At 43.9% G+C, this 18,352-nt stretch overlaps 1 protein-coding gene across 3 annotated transcripts in view; it reads left to right on the forward strand.

Annotated features, from left to right (window-relative positions):
• The window catches only part of grin2ab (glutamate receptor, ionotropic, N-methyl D-aspartate 2A, b), a 90,602-nt gene extending 78,027 nt beyond the window's left edge, over positions 1–12,575 (forward strand). Inside the window, exons 14-21 of one of the 3 annotated variants that reach the window (XM_067499002.1) lie at positions 1,073–1,302; positions 1,989–2,149; positions 3,670–3,857; positions 4,688–4,926; positions 6,655–6,838; positions 7,171–7,365; positions 7,471–7,963; positions 8,096–12,575. In XM_067499002.1, the coding sequence (XP_067355103.1) occupies positions 1,073–1,302; positions 1,989–2,149; positions 3,670–3,857; positions 4,688–4,926; positions 6,655–6,838; positions 7,171–7,365; positions 7,471–7,963; positions 8,096–9,098 (2,693 nt within the window). In that variant the 3' untranslated portion in view covers positions 9,099–12,575. Of the gene's footprint in view, positions 1–1,072; positions 1,303–1,988; positions 2,150–3,669; positions 3,858–4,687; positions 4,927–6,654; positions 6,839–7,170; positions 7,964–8,095 lie in introns of all 3 variants that reach the window. The other 2 variants (XM_067499003.1, XM_067499001.1) reach the window with 2 other exon arrangements.
• Positions 12,576–18,352: the final 5,777 nt, after the last annotated feature.

Below are 18,352 nucleotides of genomic sequence, written 5' to 3' on the forward strand. Positions count from 1 at the left end.
ACAGTGCCAACGTGTAAAACTATTCGGTATTCTGCAAATAGTTTCGCCGTTCGGGGGAACAGTGTATTTTTAACAAGACTCAAAGGGGATTATTTTATTCCTTTCTCTTTCCTGTATGGTAAATATGATACTTAGCTTAGCACAGAAACTAGAAACGCTGTGAGGCTGCCCAGTGAAAGCCAAACTTGCTGTTTTCCTTATTTTGGTTTTCTAGCTAGCTGCTGGTCCTTTTTTCAGCGGTAAGTGATATGAATATTTTAATCTAAATGCAGTCAAATTCTGAAGTATTCCTTCAATAGTGGAGCCTTTTTTCCTGCATGCAGACGACGAACGAAAGCGTCAAAACATTATTGGGCCCAGTCTGGAGTTCACGTCGACACGCGTTGCTGCTCCAGGCTCGCAAATCGATGAATCTCACCGTCTCACAGTTTTAAAGTTGTGTATTTTTTCTCTTCTATGCAAGACATTAATCTAAAAAACTTTTTATATTTATCAGAAATCAAATCGGTCTGTGGGCAGTGGTTCACAAGCTACATTTGTTTATGGGTTTAACTTGCTAAAAGTAAAGGTCAATCTATTTAGGCTAAAAGGACTTTTGATGTTCCCCTATTGATCATGCTGCTTGTGAGCTGTAGGCAAAAATTTTTTGAAAGCCAATGATTCTGTCACAGTTCTCACAGTGTCCCTCTGGCTAAATAGTGTTTTCTTTCTCTATCTGCACATTACATCCAAACACAAAGCAGATACAACAAATTAAGGAAACATGATGTCTTCAAACTGCATCACAACCCTCTCAGTGCTTTTTGTATAGTTTGGAGAAGACTTTTTCTCAGTGAAAAAGATCAGAATGTGTACAATGTTTTGGAAATATTAGAAGCTCTGTGATGATATTGTGATATACATTACTACATTATTAGATGACTGTTTTCTCCCCAAGTCAGCCTCATATAATTAGCTGAAAATATGAGTTTAGGGTTTCTTTCTTTTTTACCTGCCTTTCTCGAATCTTCAGCACACACTCTCTCTTCCCATTTGTTTTCTCTGCTCCTTCGCCTTTCTCTCTCTGTGTCAGAGCCACATGGTCCATCATTCACCATCGGTAAGGCCATATGGCTGCTGTGGGGTCTGGTGTTCAACAACTCTGTGCCTGTGCAGAACCCGAAGGGCACCACCAGTAAGTTCATCGTGTCTGTATGGGCCTTCTTTGCCGTCATCTTCCTGGCCTCCTACACTGCCAACCTGGCTGCCTTCATGATCCAGGAAGAGTTTGTGGACCAAGTCACTGGACTCTCTGACAAGAAGGTGGGATTTTATGGACACACACAAACACACACACAAACACCCACACACACAAACAGAGGGGAAAACACACGCATTCGCAGTCAGGTTTGCTCTTGTAATGGATGCCAGCCCTGCGGCCAGACAGAACTCTCCAGGGAGCGCCCTTGGGCTTCAACAGCCCAAACCCTCTGGTCGTAGCTGTCACCACACTAACACTGCCAGCACAGCAGACCCACGGACACACACACATAGGCTGCATGGATCAAAGGTGTGTGTGTGTGTCCGTGTATGTGTGTGTGTGTGTGTGTGTGTGTAGTTAGCAGAGCCTGGCAGTGTCAGCAGTACCTCAGCCAGTCTTACGCTAGACTGGACACACAATGATGATGACTGATGAGTCCACTCCACTGTCTCTGCCTCCTCCTTTCTCCTGCCTCCTTCTGTCTCTTCTTGTCACTCTTCCTCATCTCTCCTCCCCATTGTGTGTCTCCATTCATGTTTGTACTTTTGCACCCTCTCTTACTTGGACTCCCTTGCTTGTTCTCTCTTTTGACTCTATTCTTCTTGCTGTCTCTCATTCCTTCTCTTTGCCTTTGAGCCTCTTTGTGTTTTCTTTTTTTTTCTTTTCTTTTTTTGTACTCTTGTCTCCTCCAGTCACTTTCTTTATATAATCTGTCTCTCTTTTCCTTTTCTTCTTCCTCTCCCTGCAGTTCCAGAGTCCATACTCCTATTCCCCTCCATTTCGCTTTGGGACAGTCCCTAACGGCAGCACCGAGCGCAACATCAGGAAGAACTATCCAGATATGCATCAGTACATGACCAAATACCATCAGAATGGCGTCCAGGATGCGCTGATCAGCCTCAAGACTGGGTACTTTAAACTTGTCAAGCCAACTCACGTCAAGTTGAGGTTTATTATACCTGAGAGGGTAATTCTGTTTGGAGACAGCATGTATGCTTAAGAACATTGTGAAAACAAACAAAAAAAGACACTGCTTCACACAGAGACCAGACCCCATGGTGCCCGGCAGCACCAGCTCATGCGAAAAAGCTGCAGTAACTGTGCTGAGTGTTTCTGTCACTGGCGGTAAAATGCAGACCCTGTCTGCAAGTGCTCATTATAGAGTCTTGTTGCTACTGGAAAGAGAGAGCTGCCAAAACAGGAAGAGTGTAATTTGTTCTGGAGTTTGCTACCTTTACTCTCTCCTCTAAACACACACTAATGGCAGGATGGCTGCAGTGGCTTTATTTGTTCATTAGTTTTGTATTCTTTGATCTTTGGAGTATTTTCTCCAAACATAATTTTACTTTTTGCTTTTCTCGTCTTGCAATTACTTTATTGATACCGCATACAAAATAGATAAAGTTTGTTTCTCATATCTCCTATATTAGACTTTGTTTATACAACATCAAAACAGCATAATGAACGTGTTCAGCAGAATCATCAGTGTTTAATTGAATTCTTAGGCAATAGTGGTTGTTTATACGGAGTAAAAAGTAAACACCAGAGTTGTACTTGAAATTTCAATGCACACACACATATAAAATGCTGCATAAACTATATTGTTTTCAGATACACTGTGTAGACCTGAGTAAATGAATCTCACTCTTAAATTCTCTGTACAGAAACAAAATTCAAACTATTGCAACAACAGATACCTCATGTATTCATTTGTCATATGCCCTCTGGCGAACAGTTTATTTCATGTTCATGCAGACGTATCTAATGCCCAGGGGGTTTGATTAGCACTGGGATGTACTCACTGAATTAAAAAAAATAAAAAACACCTTTCCTTATTATTAAGTTAAAAACAGGTCACTTGTTGTACAGGCTGATAATGGGGGGGGTCCTGGTCAGAGTTGCATTAGACCCACATGCATCAGATACAAATTGCAGCGCCTGAGTTTCAACTCACTCTGTCACGTCAGAATTGTGACAAAATCTGCAAGTACAAGAGAATAACTCTGCCTGAACAAAGACATCCGTGTGTGTGTGTGTGTGTGAATACCTACTGCACCGGCAAACACACTGGGGAGTACTCTCAGTTACAGCCCAGAGTCCAAATCTGATTTGCATGAGAAAAAACAGCTCCAAGAAACCAGAGCTCTGCGAGTAAGTGGTTAGTTTGTGGATCTGAGGAACAGGATCGGTTCGAAGTCAGTAAGTACAGTATGAGGTTCAGTTTTTGTGGCTTTCAGCAGTGAAACCTGATGGTTAGAATTTGACATTACCAGCAGCTGAAAAGCAGAGAACAGTACTATGTTACTACTCAAATGACATCAGCAGTTTTTTACACGAAGCACACTTATTTTAAAATGGCAAACAAGACATACATGAGAGAAAATGTCAGATTTTGGATTGTAAATCCACACTACGTGTTTATCCTACAGAAAACTGGATGCTTTCATCTACGATGCTGCAGTGTTGAACTACATGGCCGGCAGGGATGATGGCTGTAAACTAGTGACCATTGGCAGCGGCTACATTTTTGCCACCACAGGTTACGGGATCGCCCTGCAGAAAGGATCCCACTGGAAACGACTGGTTGATCTGGCCATATTGGGCATCATAGGAGATGGTGAGGCGCACACACATTCTGCACTTACGTGACACTGAGATGTAGGTTTTTGACCAGTTTTGAGCCGTGTGTGTTATTACAGCTGTACCACCGCTCAGCTTTTAATCCTTCTTCCTTGTCTTCCAAACCTCTCTTCTCCCTCCCCATCTCAGAAATCTATCAGGGGCTAGTCTTAACACAGCATTTCATCATCATTACTGTTTAGGTTTGTGTGTGTGTGTGTGTGTGTGTGTGTGTGTGTGTGTGTGTGTGTGTGTCCACAGTGTCCTGCTATGTTTACTCCCCCAGATTGTTCTGTATAATAAGCGGTGAGGTGGTGCGAATGAAAGAATGAGCGAGACAGAAATCCAACTGCTGAAACCACTGAAGAACTTCACTGTACACCCGGCCTTTTTATTCAGGGCAGACACCTGCATGCTCAAGCAAGCACAGACTCACACACACACACACACACACACACACACACCCAGACAGACAAAACACTCTCAATCTGATAATAATTCTTCCCATCTTTCCTTATCACTCCATCACCATCAATTTTCCCCCCCTCCTCCTACAACGCTTTTTCACTCCACCTCCTGTCTCCTTTCCATTACGACCTATTTACCACTTCACCTCTCTCCCTTCCTCTCTTTTCCTCTCCATCTTCCCTTGTAATGATATGCCATTTTTCTTGCCACACTTCTCACTCTCACTCTACTACACACCCCCTCCCTCCCTCCCTCCCTTTCTCTCTCCATGTCCTTCTGTTCCTTTAACCCCGTGCCTCACCCCTACCTTCTGCTGCCACATTAAACCTTCACTGTGTTTTTTCTCTCCCTTTCCAACAGGTGAGATGGAGGAGCTGGAGTCCCAGTGGCTGACTGGGATCTGCCACAATGAGAAGAACGAAGTGATGTCCAGCCAGCTAGACATAGACAACATGGCAGGGGTCTTCTATATGCTGGCCACGGCTATGGGTCTTTCTATCCTCACCTTCATCTCTGAACACCTTTTTTACTGGAGACTGAGATACTGCTTCACTGGTGTCTGCTCAGGGAGGCCGGGTTTGCTATTCACTGTCAGCAGGGTGAGGCAAAGGAAACGTTTCTAATTACCCTTTTTTGCCTCAGCAGGACATACGTAGGTTGAGTTTTGCTTCCTGGGAAGCATTTTTCACCCCCTCTGATTTTAAAGTAGTAGTTTCAGATGTTGCTATTAGAATTTGCAGCACTTATCTCAGTTGACTAATCAAACACCATCCTCAAGAGTGCAACAACTGACAAACAGCATTAATAAGGCAGCGAAGAAAGATTGTTGTGATATCGATATCGGAATCAATAATGTCACATCGTAATGTCATTGATGTGTATCCAGTGACGTCAACTTGCAGACGCTAAAAGAAGAGATTGGATAAAGAGAGTGGGATAAACAGACAAAGAATCAGCAACAGAAAATTAAATGTAACTATATTTGCATATTGTTTAAATGCAGTTACGTAGTGAAGCAGAAAGAGAATATTAAAAAAATCAGCACATTGCTGCGAGCAGCAAGCCTTTCTCGTGTTAAACAACATCAATTCAGACATCACTCAGTAAATTTCGAACATGATTTCTCTGTTTCTGTTTTGTTGCCTGCAAAAAATTGTATCTAAAGAGCAGCTGACTTTTACATTAAAGCGAGACACACACACACACACACACACACACCATGAGCAACATGGGGTTCGGTGTCTTGTTCGAGGACACTTTAGCATTCAACCTGAGGAACCAGGGATCGATTAATGGAAAATCGCTCTACCTCCTGAGCCAGAGTTTCCCACTGTGTGTCTGAAACCCACATAGTTGTCACAGCCAAAAGAAAATGTGAAGAAATTGTGTGCATCCGTAAAACACACACAATAATTACTGTTAAGATACAAAAGGGATTTGTGCATATATGTCAGTAACAGCAGAAAGAGGGGAAAGAGGGATTATACACTGTTGCACAGTGCATATGGACAGTAGGCTTGAGGAATCAAACAGCTAAAGAGGATGAAAACGTGGCCACACACTCAAATGCATACTCACAAAGATCCCTCTCTCTCTCTCTCTCTCTCTCTCTCTCTCTCTCTCTCTCTTTCTATCTAACTATCTGTCTCTCTCTCTCTATCTGTCTCACCCACACATGCACAAGTCTGGTCTGACAAAGTTAAAAATGGTTACACATATGCAGGTGCAGCGAGCTTGGGGACATGCTTGACCACACGCCCGTGAGAGTGCGCACACAGGCAGATAAATGCACGCACACGCAAACCTACATATACACACCCAAAACACAAATGGGCACACCCAGACAGACCATTCCTTCATTATTCATATGTCTCTGTGTTAGGCAGGGCTTTTATTCCAGACGAGCAGCATTTCACACATTAAGTGTTTTACTAAAAAAAAAAAAAAAAAGAGTGCGATGTGTGTCCATGAGTGTGTATGTGCGTTGTGTCTCTCGCCGTGCACATGCTGTTAAAGCAGCGATGCTGGAGGTTAAGTGGCTCTAAGAAGAACATCTCCTTGCACTCAGAAGCCCCCCTCCAGTGACATCATCACCTAAATTAAATTTTCTAGGCGCCTCTGAAAGCAGTTCATCTAAAAAAAGTGATTATCTCTTCTTGCCACATTACAAAACAGAATGAGGTTAAGGTTTGCAGTAAATGCACCAGAGGAAAGGATGCAGAGTTCTCTCCTCATTTACCTCACAAGGAAATTAGTCTTCTCCATGTTCGAATCTTCCTCATTTGTTGAAGTTACCTCTTCGCTCCTCTCTTCTCGTCTCCTCTCAGGGCATATGGAGCTGTATCCATGGTGTCCACATAGACATGAAGAAGAAGACCCCCGAGCTGGACTTCAGTCCTCAAGCCAACATGTTACACCTGCTCAAGTCCGCCAAGTCCATTGCTCTGTCTTCTCCCAAACGCAACACTGTCCTCTTGCAGCCTAACATCCTCGATATGATGTCAGGGAAAGGTGCTGTCCATCATAATGTCTCTATTCTCAATAACCTTTAAAGCAAAATACATATACTGCCTTTTATGTACATGCATGGACATGTGAGCATGGCACCTGTCATCAGATTGCTGTCACGTACACTTTATCCTGCTTTGTCAACGTATGCATAACTGAAGGTGACTCCCTTCACCTTGCTTTGGTCTCCATACAGTAATCGCATTGAGTGTCACCTCATGATTCCAAACACATTAGTTGGCGTACACAGGATGCCAGGACTATAGATAATGTATCCTTCCATACATCCATCTATTGTATCTGCTGTCTGAGGTGCATCTCTCCTTGTCTCCTAGGTAACTCACTCCATAGTCTGCCTCAGAAGGGTCCTGGTCTCTATAGCAACGCCGCTGGCCCACAGGGTTTCCTGTCATTGTCCGGGCGACACAAAAACCTCCTTAACAATGCCGCGCCATTTCCCGGGCAACAAAAAGGTCCCTCTCTCCAAACCAGCCCCAACAAGCCCCAGCTGTCAATCACTAACGATAACGGTAAGACACGCCTCACCGGGCCCGCCTGCTCTGCATCAAAACCTCGAGCCTTGTGGAAGAAAAGTGTGGAGACATTGAAAACCCAGCCTACTGTCATATCTCCAGGCCCCGGCCCAAACCCCACCTCAGCATCTGGACCAGGACCTCCGCCAATGAAGAGCCAGCGCTACCTGCCTGAAGAGGCGCCCCACTCTGACATCTCAGAATGCTCCAGCCGGCCACCATCACACAAAGATTCTGACTCCATGGCGGCAAGAGGTGGATTTAAGCCTATCAATCAGCTGAGAAAGAGAGGTGGGGGAGGAGGCGTGGGGGGTGGGGGCGGAGGGTCCAAGATCTACTCCATTGACTCAGACCAGGCCAGTCTCCAGTCAGCTCCCCCCTACCAGCGAGACAGCCAGGGGGGAGGTGACGACCACAGTTACCCCCCTGACCTGTTTCCACCTGACAGCACATACTCACACACTCACACACACTCACACCAGACAGACGCACCCATTTTGCAGCTGACTGCCAGCCTGCTGCATCACAGTCACAGCGCTGAGGCTGATCTTCACTCCCTGAAGGACAAGAAATACAGCACCTACACACACAGCAGGTATCACGTTCAGCTGGAAATGAGCACAAAAGAGCACATGAAGCCATTGTTTGACATGTTTTGCTCTTTGTTTGTGGACGTGCATGTGTGTGTGTGTGTGGGGGTAATCCTTCTTGTCCTTTCTCCCTGCAGTGTGAAGGACAAGTCTGGAGGTTCTTTCGACGCTAAAGGTGCAGGTCAGGGCACACAAGGCAACAGGCCCGGTCACTGTCGCTCCTGCCTGACCAAGCTGAGTGGTTACTCTGGCCTGTACACCGTTCGCTCTCCGCAGGCTCGCTGTGACGCCTGCGCCCACCTGGGAAACCTGTACGACATAAGCGAAGACCACCTCCACTCACACTACTCCCACACACACACTCACCCACACAGCGGGGACATGTTTACACACTACCTTCCCCAGAGCGAGCTGGGCATGGTAGGTGAAGGGGATGGGCTCGTCAGCCACTTCGAGCCCTCCCCTCCCTCTCCGTCCGCTCTGCCTACTTCCTCGTCGGCCCAGCACCTCCAGCTGAGTCGTCAGCACTCCTATGAGAACGTGCTTCCGGACGGCGTTCCTGAACGGCAGGCACAGCCGCACGCACACCTGCGGGGGTTAAGCCTTCCTGACAGAGATAGGGAGAGGGAGCTGACCCTGGATGAGGGGGCCTATGCTAATGTTCTCACAATGCGCTCTGATCGTCCATTTAGCAGCCGCACCCCCCCTTCTCCGTCACCTTCACACCACCATAGTCTGGATGCCCCTTTGCCCCTCCCCCGGCGCTCAAAGAGTCTCTTCCCGGATCGACCCTCACACAACCCTTTCATTCAGTCAGCCCCTGGTACAGCACAACGAGATCCCGCCTCACAGGGGGCATCGCGCATGCCGCAGAGAAGTTCTCCCCACGAGCTCTACAAGCAACGAATGCCACTGTCGCTTACCCTTGGTAACCATGGCAGCCATCACATCAACCAGCATGGCGGCCATGTCGACCAACAGGTGTTCTACCCTCAGCAGGAGCCCCCCATGATGGCCTACATGGTCCCACCTGCTGCCTCTCAGCCGATGAGCTATGTGACAGCACCGCGAGCCTCGAGCGCAGGCAGCAACCGACCCCGGCTCTATCGCCGCATGCCCAGCATCGAGTCTGACGTCTGAGAGTCACACGCGACACACTTCCTCTCACTGAAACACACTAACACACACGCATGCAAGAAAGAGGTGTGTGTGACCGGACCGGGCAGCTCCGATTCTAGGCACATATACAGACAAACACACACAGGTCAAAGACGAGAAGGTCTGCTCTGGACAAAAAGGTTAATGATGATACTGAGTAAATAAATCATTGTTTCCTTATCAAACCCTGTAAAGGGCAGGGTTGGGCCCACAGGGACACCTGCAGGCACAATTAAAGCTGAACATTGTGTGTGAGTGTCAGTGTGTGTGCTAGCTTCGAGCCGTGGGCAACCGGCCACAAGGCTGGCGGCGATGCATGTTGATGAGACAGATGAAATAAGCGGGACACTGTACACGGGAGTCTAACACCAACAGTGGGATCTAATTATGATACGACGGAGTGTTTGGAAGACGAGCCGACCTGTCCCGCCCCGTCACCAGCCTCTTGGAGATGAAGGGCGAGAAAGAAAACCCCTTTCTTCCTGAGATTACACACACACACACACACACACACACACACACACACACACACACACACACACACACACAAATTTCGCCTAAACACACCCACCCCCTCTCCAGGACTCTCCTGTTGCACTATGATTTCTACAGTCAATCCATATGTTGTCTGAGCCTCCGAACTGCACTGCCAGCATGGCTTCAAGAGTAGTAAACTACACTAGAGTAATCCTTGACTTGAATGGAAACTATCTATGTAATAGACTGGGAGGCTTACAGCTGGTCGGGACACAGGTCTGAGAAGTGTATCAGCTCCTGCCGGCAGATGTACAAACACTGGAACACACCGTGTCAGTTTTTAGGGGGGGGGGCGTAAACAAAACCACAGACTGTTTGCTTTAGTTGATGTCAGTTAATTGAACATTCCAAAATGTGGACCAAACATGGCCGCCTCTCAGGATGAGAGTGTGTGTTCCAGTGTTTCTAGATCTAGAGACATACAGTATAGCATCCTTGCTTCCTCTTCCTCTTAGCTAGCCTTCAGGTCATACTGCATGCTTCCTACTGCCCTGTGTTACAGTAAAACTCATATACAGGGTCATATATGCACACACATGCACACACATATAGATATATATATCTATATCTATATAGATATATATATGCACATACACACACACTCATGCACATACGCAGTAGTCTAGGATAGTAGTTTAGGGTGGGTGTGTATGTCGAGGCTATGAGATAGCTTCTCTTTGTGCACTTTGTAGATTTTATACCCTGCCACCTAACACGGATGTTTGACCAAAAACACTTTTATACTGAAAAATATGAATATTCTCAGTCATTCGCTGGATAGATGTTTTCTTTTCTCTTATTTCTCTTTGACGTTGGGTTTTAGGGCACAGCTCTGTCGATTTCCATGGTGAGATATTTATTTTTGCAATTAAAGGGTACAGCATCAAACAGGACACACAACACAAACTTGATCTTTCTTTTCTTTTCTTGAACTTTTACTGGGCCCATCACCTCCCTCTAGCTTTTTCTTCTTCCTCCATCAGTTTTTGTTGTTTTCCTCTCAATTACTCTTTTCGTCTTTTGCTCCTTTCCTGCTTCCTTCTATAAAGTAGATTGAGTATCATAAGAATAAAGTTCCGTAGTGCTTTTAAAAGTCAACATATTGTTGGAAGCCACTTAATATCAGTAGATTCATCTGATTCAGCACTGGCTCTTGTAGGATACACTGCTTTTTTCTAATAACTTTCTATATTGAACAAAGAACTCGAGGCCCATTTAATGTTTCCATATTGAATTTAGAGGCCGAGTGCATCACTGTTGCAGATTTAATCAAATTCATTCTCCTGGATGAGCGTCAGTGTAGCTGGTACTTGTGTGGTTCTCTGTTGGCGAGAACACGGTGCTGTGTGTCAGCGGAGAGAGTCACGTGGCAACGCAGAGAGTTTGCAAAAGTGACTCGTTACAGAGGCAGCACTCACTCACACATACGCGCACACACTCAACAAGCTGGCAATGTGTGTATGAGTGTTGTAGAAATCCATAATCTACTGAGTAAGGGCATTGGTTTTTTTAGCACAAAGATTTCGGTGGAAAAAGGACTTGATATCCCATTAGCTGAGCGTCTGTCTGTATTCTTTCTTTCTATTCTCTAATCTCTCTCATGCACACACATACACACAGACATATTTATCTATATGTATTGGCTGCAAAGAATGCAAGATGGTTTGAATCTTTAAAAAAAAAATGCACCTTTGGATGGTGAACGCTGCCCCTTTTTTGGTAATCATAAAAGGTTTGGTGTGTGAGTTATATGCACAATATCAGGTTGCAATATTATACTTCTGTACAGAGAAATCTTTGTTTTCAATGTTAGAAACTGATTTCATTTTGATTTGAATGGTATTTAGTGTTGAATTCATTTCAATAACAACGTGGCTTTTTATTCTGCTTCTTATAAAAAAAGATTGGCATGTTTTCGATTCTTGTGTGATTTTTTTTTCTTTTGCTTTAATTTTTATTTTCATTTTTTTTATTTCCCCTCAGATGGGTTGTTGGTTTGTTGGGACCTCACTGTACATTCCTCACACTGCTGGGTCTGAACAGACTAGTTACCTATGAGCCAACGGCTAACTAGTGAACTAGCTTACACGTAGCTGGGACTCTCATGTGAATCACGCTCAATGAATAGTCCAGCCTGTGTGGGTTATACGAACCCCCTCCCACCCACATAGTTCTTTTTCACTACGAGCTTGTGCTGTTTCACCTCTGAGTGTGTGTGTGTGTGTGTTCATGTGTGTGTTTTACACTCTGCAGGCATTTATATAAGACAGAGGATGATATTTGTATTTAGAGTGTGTGTGTGTGTGTGTGTGTGTGTGTGAACTTTTTGTGTACTCCCCTCCCTTCATCCCACACATAACATTTGGCCTCTTGCTCTTAGACTACAAATATAGTCATACACAAACACATGTTTGTACTGTTGTGTTTTAGAGAGCAGTTAGGGTTGGGTTTTGTATGTTCACCATCACAGAGATTTTTACACCAACTTTATTAAGGTTTTTTTTTTTTATTATTGCATGATTTGCTTGTGTTTCTGGTGGTACCTATTTTGCTGCAGCACCTGAGTTCGACCTACTGGGCTACATGCATCAGCATTCCCCTCCACCCTGGCCAGTGCAGCACGTCTGACCCGGAGCCCTGGGCGGTTACTCTCTCTGGTTCCTGCACAACGCCGACATAAAGCAACGTGGAAAATGTTCCCAGGTTCAGCACAGTTCTTCTTTTGGCCCAGATATACACACAAGTAGATACAGTCCTGGGTGGCGGGTGTGTATTGGTGTGTAGTCCTCTGGGTCTCTTTGCTGTGTATCTTACTTGTGTATGAGTTCAGGGGTTTCTAAGCTACTAGTTGTGTTGTAAATACTACCTTGTCACTCAGTACCTCTGTACAATCTGTAAATAAGTAAAGGTTACATTTTTCTACTTGTCTGGGTCGTGTTGATTAATCTATCATAAAACATATCTACAAAAGGGCTAGTATGTTGCAACTAATGTCTAAAGCATTAATTAAAGCTTTATAGATCAGAAATAATATTGAGGCCATGTTATTTGGGAATAATTTGATATATTTAAAAAACCTTGACTTTAATATTAAAGTGAGAATATGAACACCGCTAGTGAGCATACAATAGCATAGAAACCACCAGTAGTGTCTTATACATTGTTACCATGAGTCCAGCTCAGCCCTCACATTAATGTGGTCAAACATTTAAGCTGAGGGAAGAAATGCATCTCGCATAAGTCTTCCCGCTACCCTGCACTTACCAATGAATGAAAAACACCAGTGAAAACACAAATAATTTTAAATGCAATGAAGTGTTTGCTGCCAGGGAAAAGTTCATTTTCCGAAGCCAAGACCAACCTACAAGTTTTCATCATCAACTACTCTGCAGGTCTTTTCTAAAAGTGTTTATCCTATTACAACAAACACGTTTTGCAGGAGGACAAACACACATTGAGCTTGAGAAACCAAAACGTGTCATTTATCAGTTATAACAGAAATGTAACTTATTATTAAATTATTTGACCAGTAATACATTGATTACAATGTGCAACAGTGTGCACTTTTCTTGTCTTATCATCATGACTTGGATGGTTGCCCCAACTTGTGGTTTGCACAACTCTTTTTTTGGATTGTAATAACCAGTGTTATTATAATGGAGTAATGCACTACCTGTCATTAAACGTGGAGTTCAACTACAATTTGCAGTAGCTTACTGATCACTCAACCACATTCACATTTCAACAGTGATTCGATTAGTTAAAGTTTTGCTCACACAGATTTAGGTCTCTTATGTATGATAATATAGAAGCTACTTGTTATACTGTAATACTGTTTGGTGCAGAAACTCCACTCTAGTTTCTGGAAGGCAGATATCTGACTTAGCAACAGTTTAAGCAGAACCAAAGCTGAAATCCATTACACTTTCTCATGAATAGTGAGGTATTTTACTTACTTTTACTTACTCGCTTTTTATATGACTTGTGAACAAGCAGCTGCATTTTGCAATAAAGTCAACTGAGTGGCGTTGTTTAGCTGGCATTTGACTTTTTTATATTACATTTTGTTATACTTTCATGACAATTTAAACACTTTCTACAAAGTAATTAACTTTTTCTTAGTAGCTTTAGCTGCATTTCACTCTAGGGTGACTTGTTGCTTTCGTTTAGCTTCTTTCTGTTGTGAAGTGCTGTATCTAGTAGTTTGCCTCTGCTATAGAGTATCTTCCGCAACACTAGCTGTAATGTTCAGCCATCGTCAGGTTTACATTTCAATTTACTTTGTTTTATTTCCAAATACATAAAGTGAAGTTACAATATGTCCTGTTAACTTTCGTGAGGTATATACGCTCAACCCGATACAGTGGTAGCGATGGATGACTTGCATACCTTTTGTTTTGTTTGGCTACAAGGTTTTCAAACCTTATACGGTGCACGGAATCAAACATTCAACACGATGTGACGTCCACTTCACATTCTCTGTATGTGCAAAACTAATGGCAATTCCCATCAGCCCTGCTGTATTTTCTGCTAATTTACAACAATGCTAAACAACAGCCAGAGAGAAAACCTGGCAAACCCAAATTTCTTTCTGATACATCCTTCTGATACATCTGATACAATGTATACGCAAGGATTCTATTATGCCTTATAGGAAAGATCTATATATGTATGTCTCTATATTCCATCCCTGGGATTCTGCTGTAAAAGGGCCTCTCTGCTTCACTATCTGTAGGCTTTCACAATGCACCCTTTATGAAATACTGTGTGTGTGTGTGTGCGTGTGTGTGTGTGTGTGTTTAAATCAGTGTTCTGGTAAAAAAGCTTTATTTTTATATTTTCATCTCCCTTGGGAGACGGACACTCTAATCTGGGCTGAAGTGGGACAGGAGAGGGGAGCAGAGGAGAGAGGCGCATAGACAAACGCAGATACAAACTTATGCATGCTGCAAATCAGCACACACCGAGGCTGGAGGATCTGTCACAAGCCATAGACCAGCTGCAGCCAGAGGATAAGGAGGTAGGAGGGAGGAGAACAAAGACACAAGGAGTCCCACTGCTACCGTCCAGGCTTACTTTGAAATGGCTCGCGTGGAAAACATCAGAAAACACAACACGGAGCATCTACACAGCCTTAAAAGACTGTGTTTGGGAATTTGTGTGTGATTGTGCACGTTCGTCTGTGTGTTGCTTCCTCAGAGACAGGCGTTTGAGGACCACAGCGGCCTAATTGTTCCTGACGCGATCCATATGCTTGTAACGGACAGAGCAACAGCACACACTCAGACACGAGCCTCTGCCTCTTATTTAATTAATAGGCTGTAATGCAATTACTGTATCACACAGAAGCAGAATTCTAGTTCCTCATGCACACAAACCTAACACTCTCATACATGTACATATTTCTCCAGATACACACACACACACATACACACACAGTAGATTGGGCATTCTACCACATATAGCCACACTGTAGGGGTGTGAGATGAAGCAGATAAATGAAGATAATTAATTTCCTGGATTAAGAACATCTCCATCTGAGCAACCCCGCGGCTGGAGAGGAGTCAGGAGAAAAACAAGAGGCATAAGTCAGAGAGAAAGAGAAGAGACAGAGCAGAGGATGATGGAAGACGATGAGGGTGATAGCGCTGACTTAGGCCCGCTGTAGGCTGTTGGCTCTGCCCAAGACTCCAAACATCCTCATTAACCAGCAGTCAGCCTACACACTTAACACGTGTGTGTGTGTGTATGTTTGTGTGTTTGCATGCACAGTTGTGTTCTTAAACTGTTGTGATCATATTTGTGTGTGAGAGAGAGAGAGAGATAGAAAGATAGAAGAGAGGGGGAGAGAGAGAGAAAGAGAGAGCAGCGTGTCAGCCTACACACTAAACAAACCCATGAAAATTCATAAGGACCTGGCGACGCCTACTCACAAATACTAAAAATACTGGAGTGAGTTGAGCCTAGTCAGAGGAGAGGAAAGGGGAGGAAGAAGAGTGAGAGAGAGAAGATGAATAGAGTGAAATGAGAGAGCAGCAGCAGCAGAGGAGGAGACGAGATAGGTGTAACATGAACCAGGGGAGTGTAGAGCAGAAAAAAGAGGAGAAATAATAGTTACATCAACTGCATCCAACTTGGAACATCTATTCTCAGCCTCCAGCGGTCAGCACTCACTTTGTGCAAAAGTGTGTGTGTGTGTGTGTGTGTGTGTGTGTGTGTGTGTGTGTTTCGGCGTGAAAATGTTTTCTTATTTTCCCTGGATATCATGAGCTTGAGAAGAAAAGAATAAAGCCGTTTCAGTTTTTCACAACACGTTGACATTCAAAGCTTCTCTGTGTGTGTGTGTGTGTGTGTGTGTGTGTGTGTGTGTGTGTGCGTGCGTGAAAAACGTCCATCTGAAAAACGTCCATGCTCACCCTGATTTAATGGAGATTGACACCATTTTACTGTCCAAGTCATTTAATCCTGCAGGGGGTGGAGGGGTGGGTGGGACAAGCACTTTGGAGTTTGATTTTGTCTTCAGGACTGATATTTATAGTGATTGATTCGATTCCTGGCTCCTCCTGGCCTCACAATGACCTCCCTCAGTAATAGCATCTATAATGGCAGCTGTCTACAGCTGACTACGATTTCCCCACAGGATCAATAAAGTATTGTTTTGGGCGTCTCACTCAAAGCAGCTCTGATTGTATACAGACTTTAGTGGAGGTTGACAGATGACGGTTGATTGACAGCATAAACTTAAACACAGTGTATTTCACTTGTGTAGAACTTCAGGGATTTCTAAGCTAATGCTCCATCTATCACTCTCATGTCTCCGTGTTAAGTCTGGGGCTACAGCTGGTTAGCTTTGCACAGTGACCTAAAAATGTCAAACGTTGCTTCAGTACAGCAGTTGAGATTTGCGTATTTATTAATGGGTAAAGCAGATGGTAAAGACGTGTAACAAACTGTTAACTTGACAAATTGGCAGCATTTGACGATGTTAGCAGGTAGTTCCTCTTTTTTGGTTTCCATCAATTCCTGAGAGAAATATCTGTCTCTTTAGCTGATTTAGCTGTGAATTTATAAGAGGTGTTTCGCTGAAAACAGCTGTGGCTGAAAACAGTGTAGCTGTGAGATGTGAGTGTGAAGCAAAGCGGCAAAGTTCTGGACGGCAGAACCAAAACAACAAGCTGAAAGATATTAAAATGGTCTTTAAATCTGAGGGGAACTTCAGGGTACGGTGATAATTTACATTTATATTTAGTCATTACACCTTCACTAGCTTCTCTCCATTGGCTTCCCATTAAATTTAGAATAGAATTTAAAACCCTGATTCTTACATATAAAGCTCTGAACAGTCAGGCTCCATCAGATCTAAAAGACCTCAAAATGCCGTATCATCCCAGTAGACCACTTCCATCTCAGAATGCAGGCCTACTTGTGGTTCCCAGAATTTCCAAAGGTAGAATGGGAGGCAGAGCCTTAAGCTATCAAGCTCCTCTCCTGTGGAAGCAGCTCCCAGTTCAGATTCGGGAAGCAGGTATCCTCTCTACTCTTAAGTCTAGGCTTAAAACCTTCCTCTTTGAAAAAGATTATAGTTATTTAGAGTCATGCTGCTATAGGCTTAGACTGCTGGGGGACCCACCCCCCAATGCACTGAGCTCCTTTCCTCCTCTTGTCCCTCTCTCCTCTCCTCTTAGCTAACAATTGTGACCACTGTATGACATTAACTTTGTCTCCGTCTCTCACTCTCCATTCACCCCACCGGTCAAGGCAGATGGCCGTCCACCCTGAGCCTGGTTCTGCTGGAGGTTTCTTCCGTTAAAGGGAGTTTTTCCTCTCCACTGTTGCCTATGGCTTGCTCAAGAAGGAATTGTTGGGTTCTCTCTATACATCTTTATAGTCTTGACTTTATTCTGTAAAGTGCCTTGAGATGACTTTGTTGTGAATTGGCGCTATATAAATAAAGTTGAATTGAATTGACTTGAATTATTAATGCATTAGGCAGATTTTGCATTCCTTAATGAGTAACTTGTAACATTTAAAACACCAGACATGAAGACTTGTTGTCAAAAGGTTTCCACTGCTTAATAAACCGTCGTGTCTCAAGGTGCACGGTTGTTTTTATTGAGTGCGTTTACATGCACTTAATCATCTTTGGCTGATTTGCTGATTTCTTAACTGTCTTGGAAACAAGAAACTTCAGTACCATAAATGTGATTGGGAATTTGAGAAACCTGATTTCCCCAGGTAGGTTCCTCTTGGAGAATGTCAATTTCTTCGCCCTGGTTATTATCAGCTTTTTACAATTGTGTGTGTGTGTGTGTGTGTGTGTGTGTGTGTGTGTGTGTGTGTGTGTGTGTGCTTGACAAAACACTGTGGACAGAGTGGAGTGGTAGGATGAGAGCAGAGATCATTAAATGGAGGGACGCCTCCTCGTTCTCTCTCCCTGAGGAGAACATTGGGTCGGATTGAGGGAAATGCTGCATAAAACGAAGCATCCTGTTAAAAAAAAAAAAAAAACGCATGAAATAAGAACAGATGATATGAATACGAGTGCACACGCTGGCTTGAGACAAAAAGAAAACATGTGCTTTCAATGAAAGGTAGTTTTCCAGTTGCATTGTTTGAGCTTGTGTGGGACTTATTAGTTAATAGAAATCAGAATAATTTAGTCTCTGCAGCTTCTGATTTAACCATCCTTACTTTAATCT

Source organism: Channa argus, chromosome 3, assembly GCF_033026475.1.
Source record: "Channa argus isolate prfri chromosome 3, Channa argus male v1.0, whole genome shotgun sequence".
Taxonomy (NCBI): domain Eukaryota; kingdom Metazoa; phylum Chordata; class Actinopteri; order Anabantiformes; family Channidae; genus Channa; species Channa argus.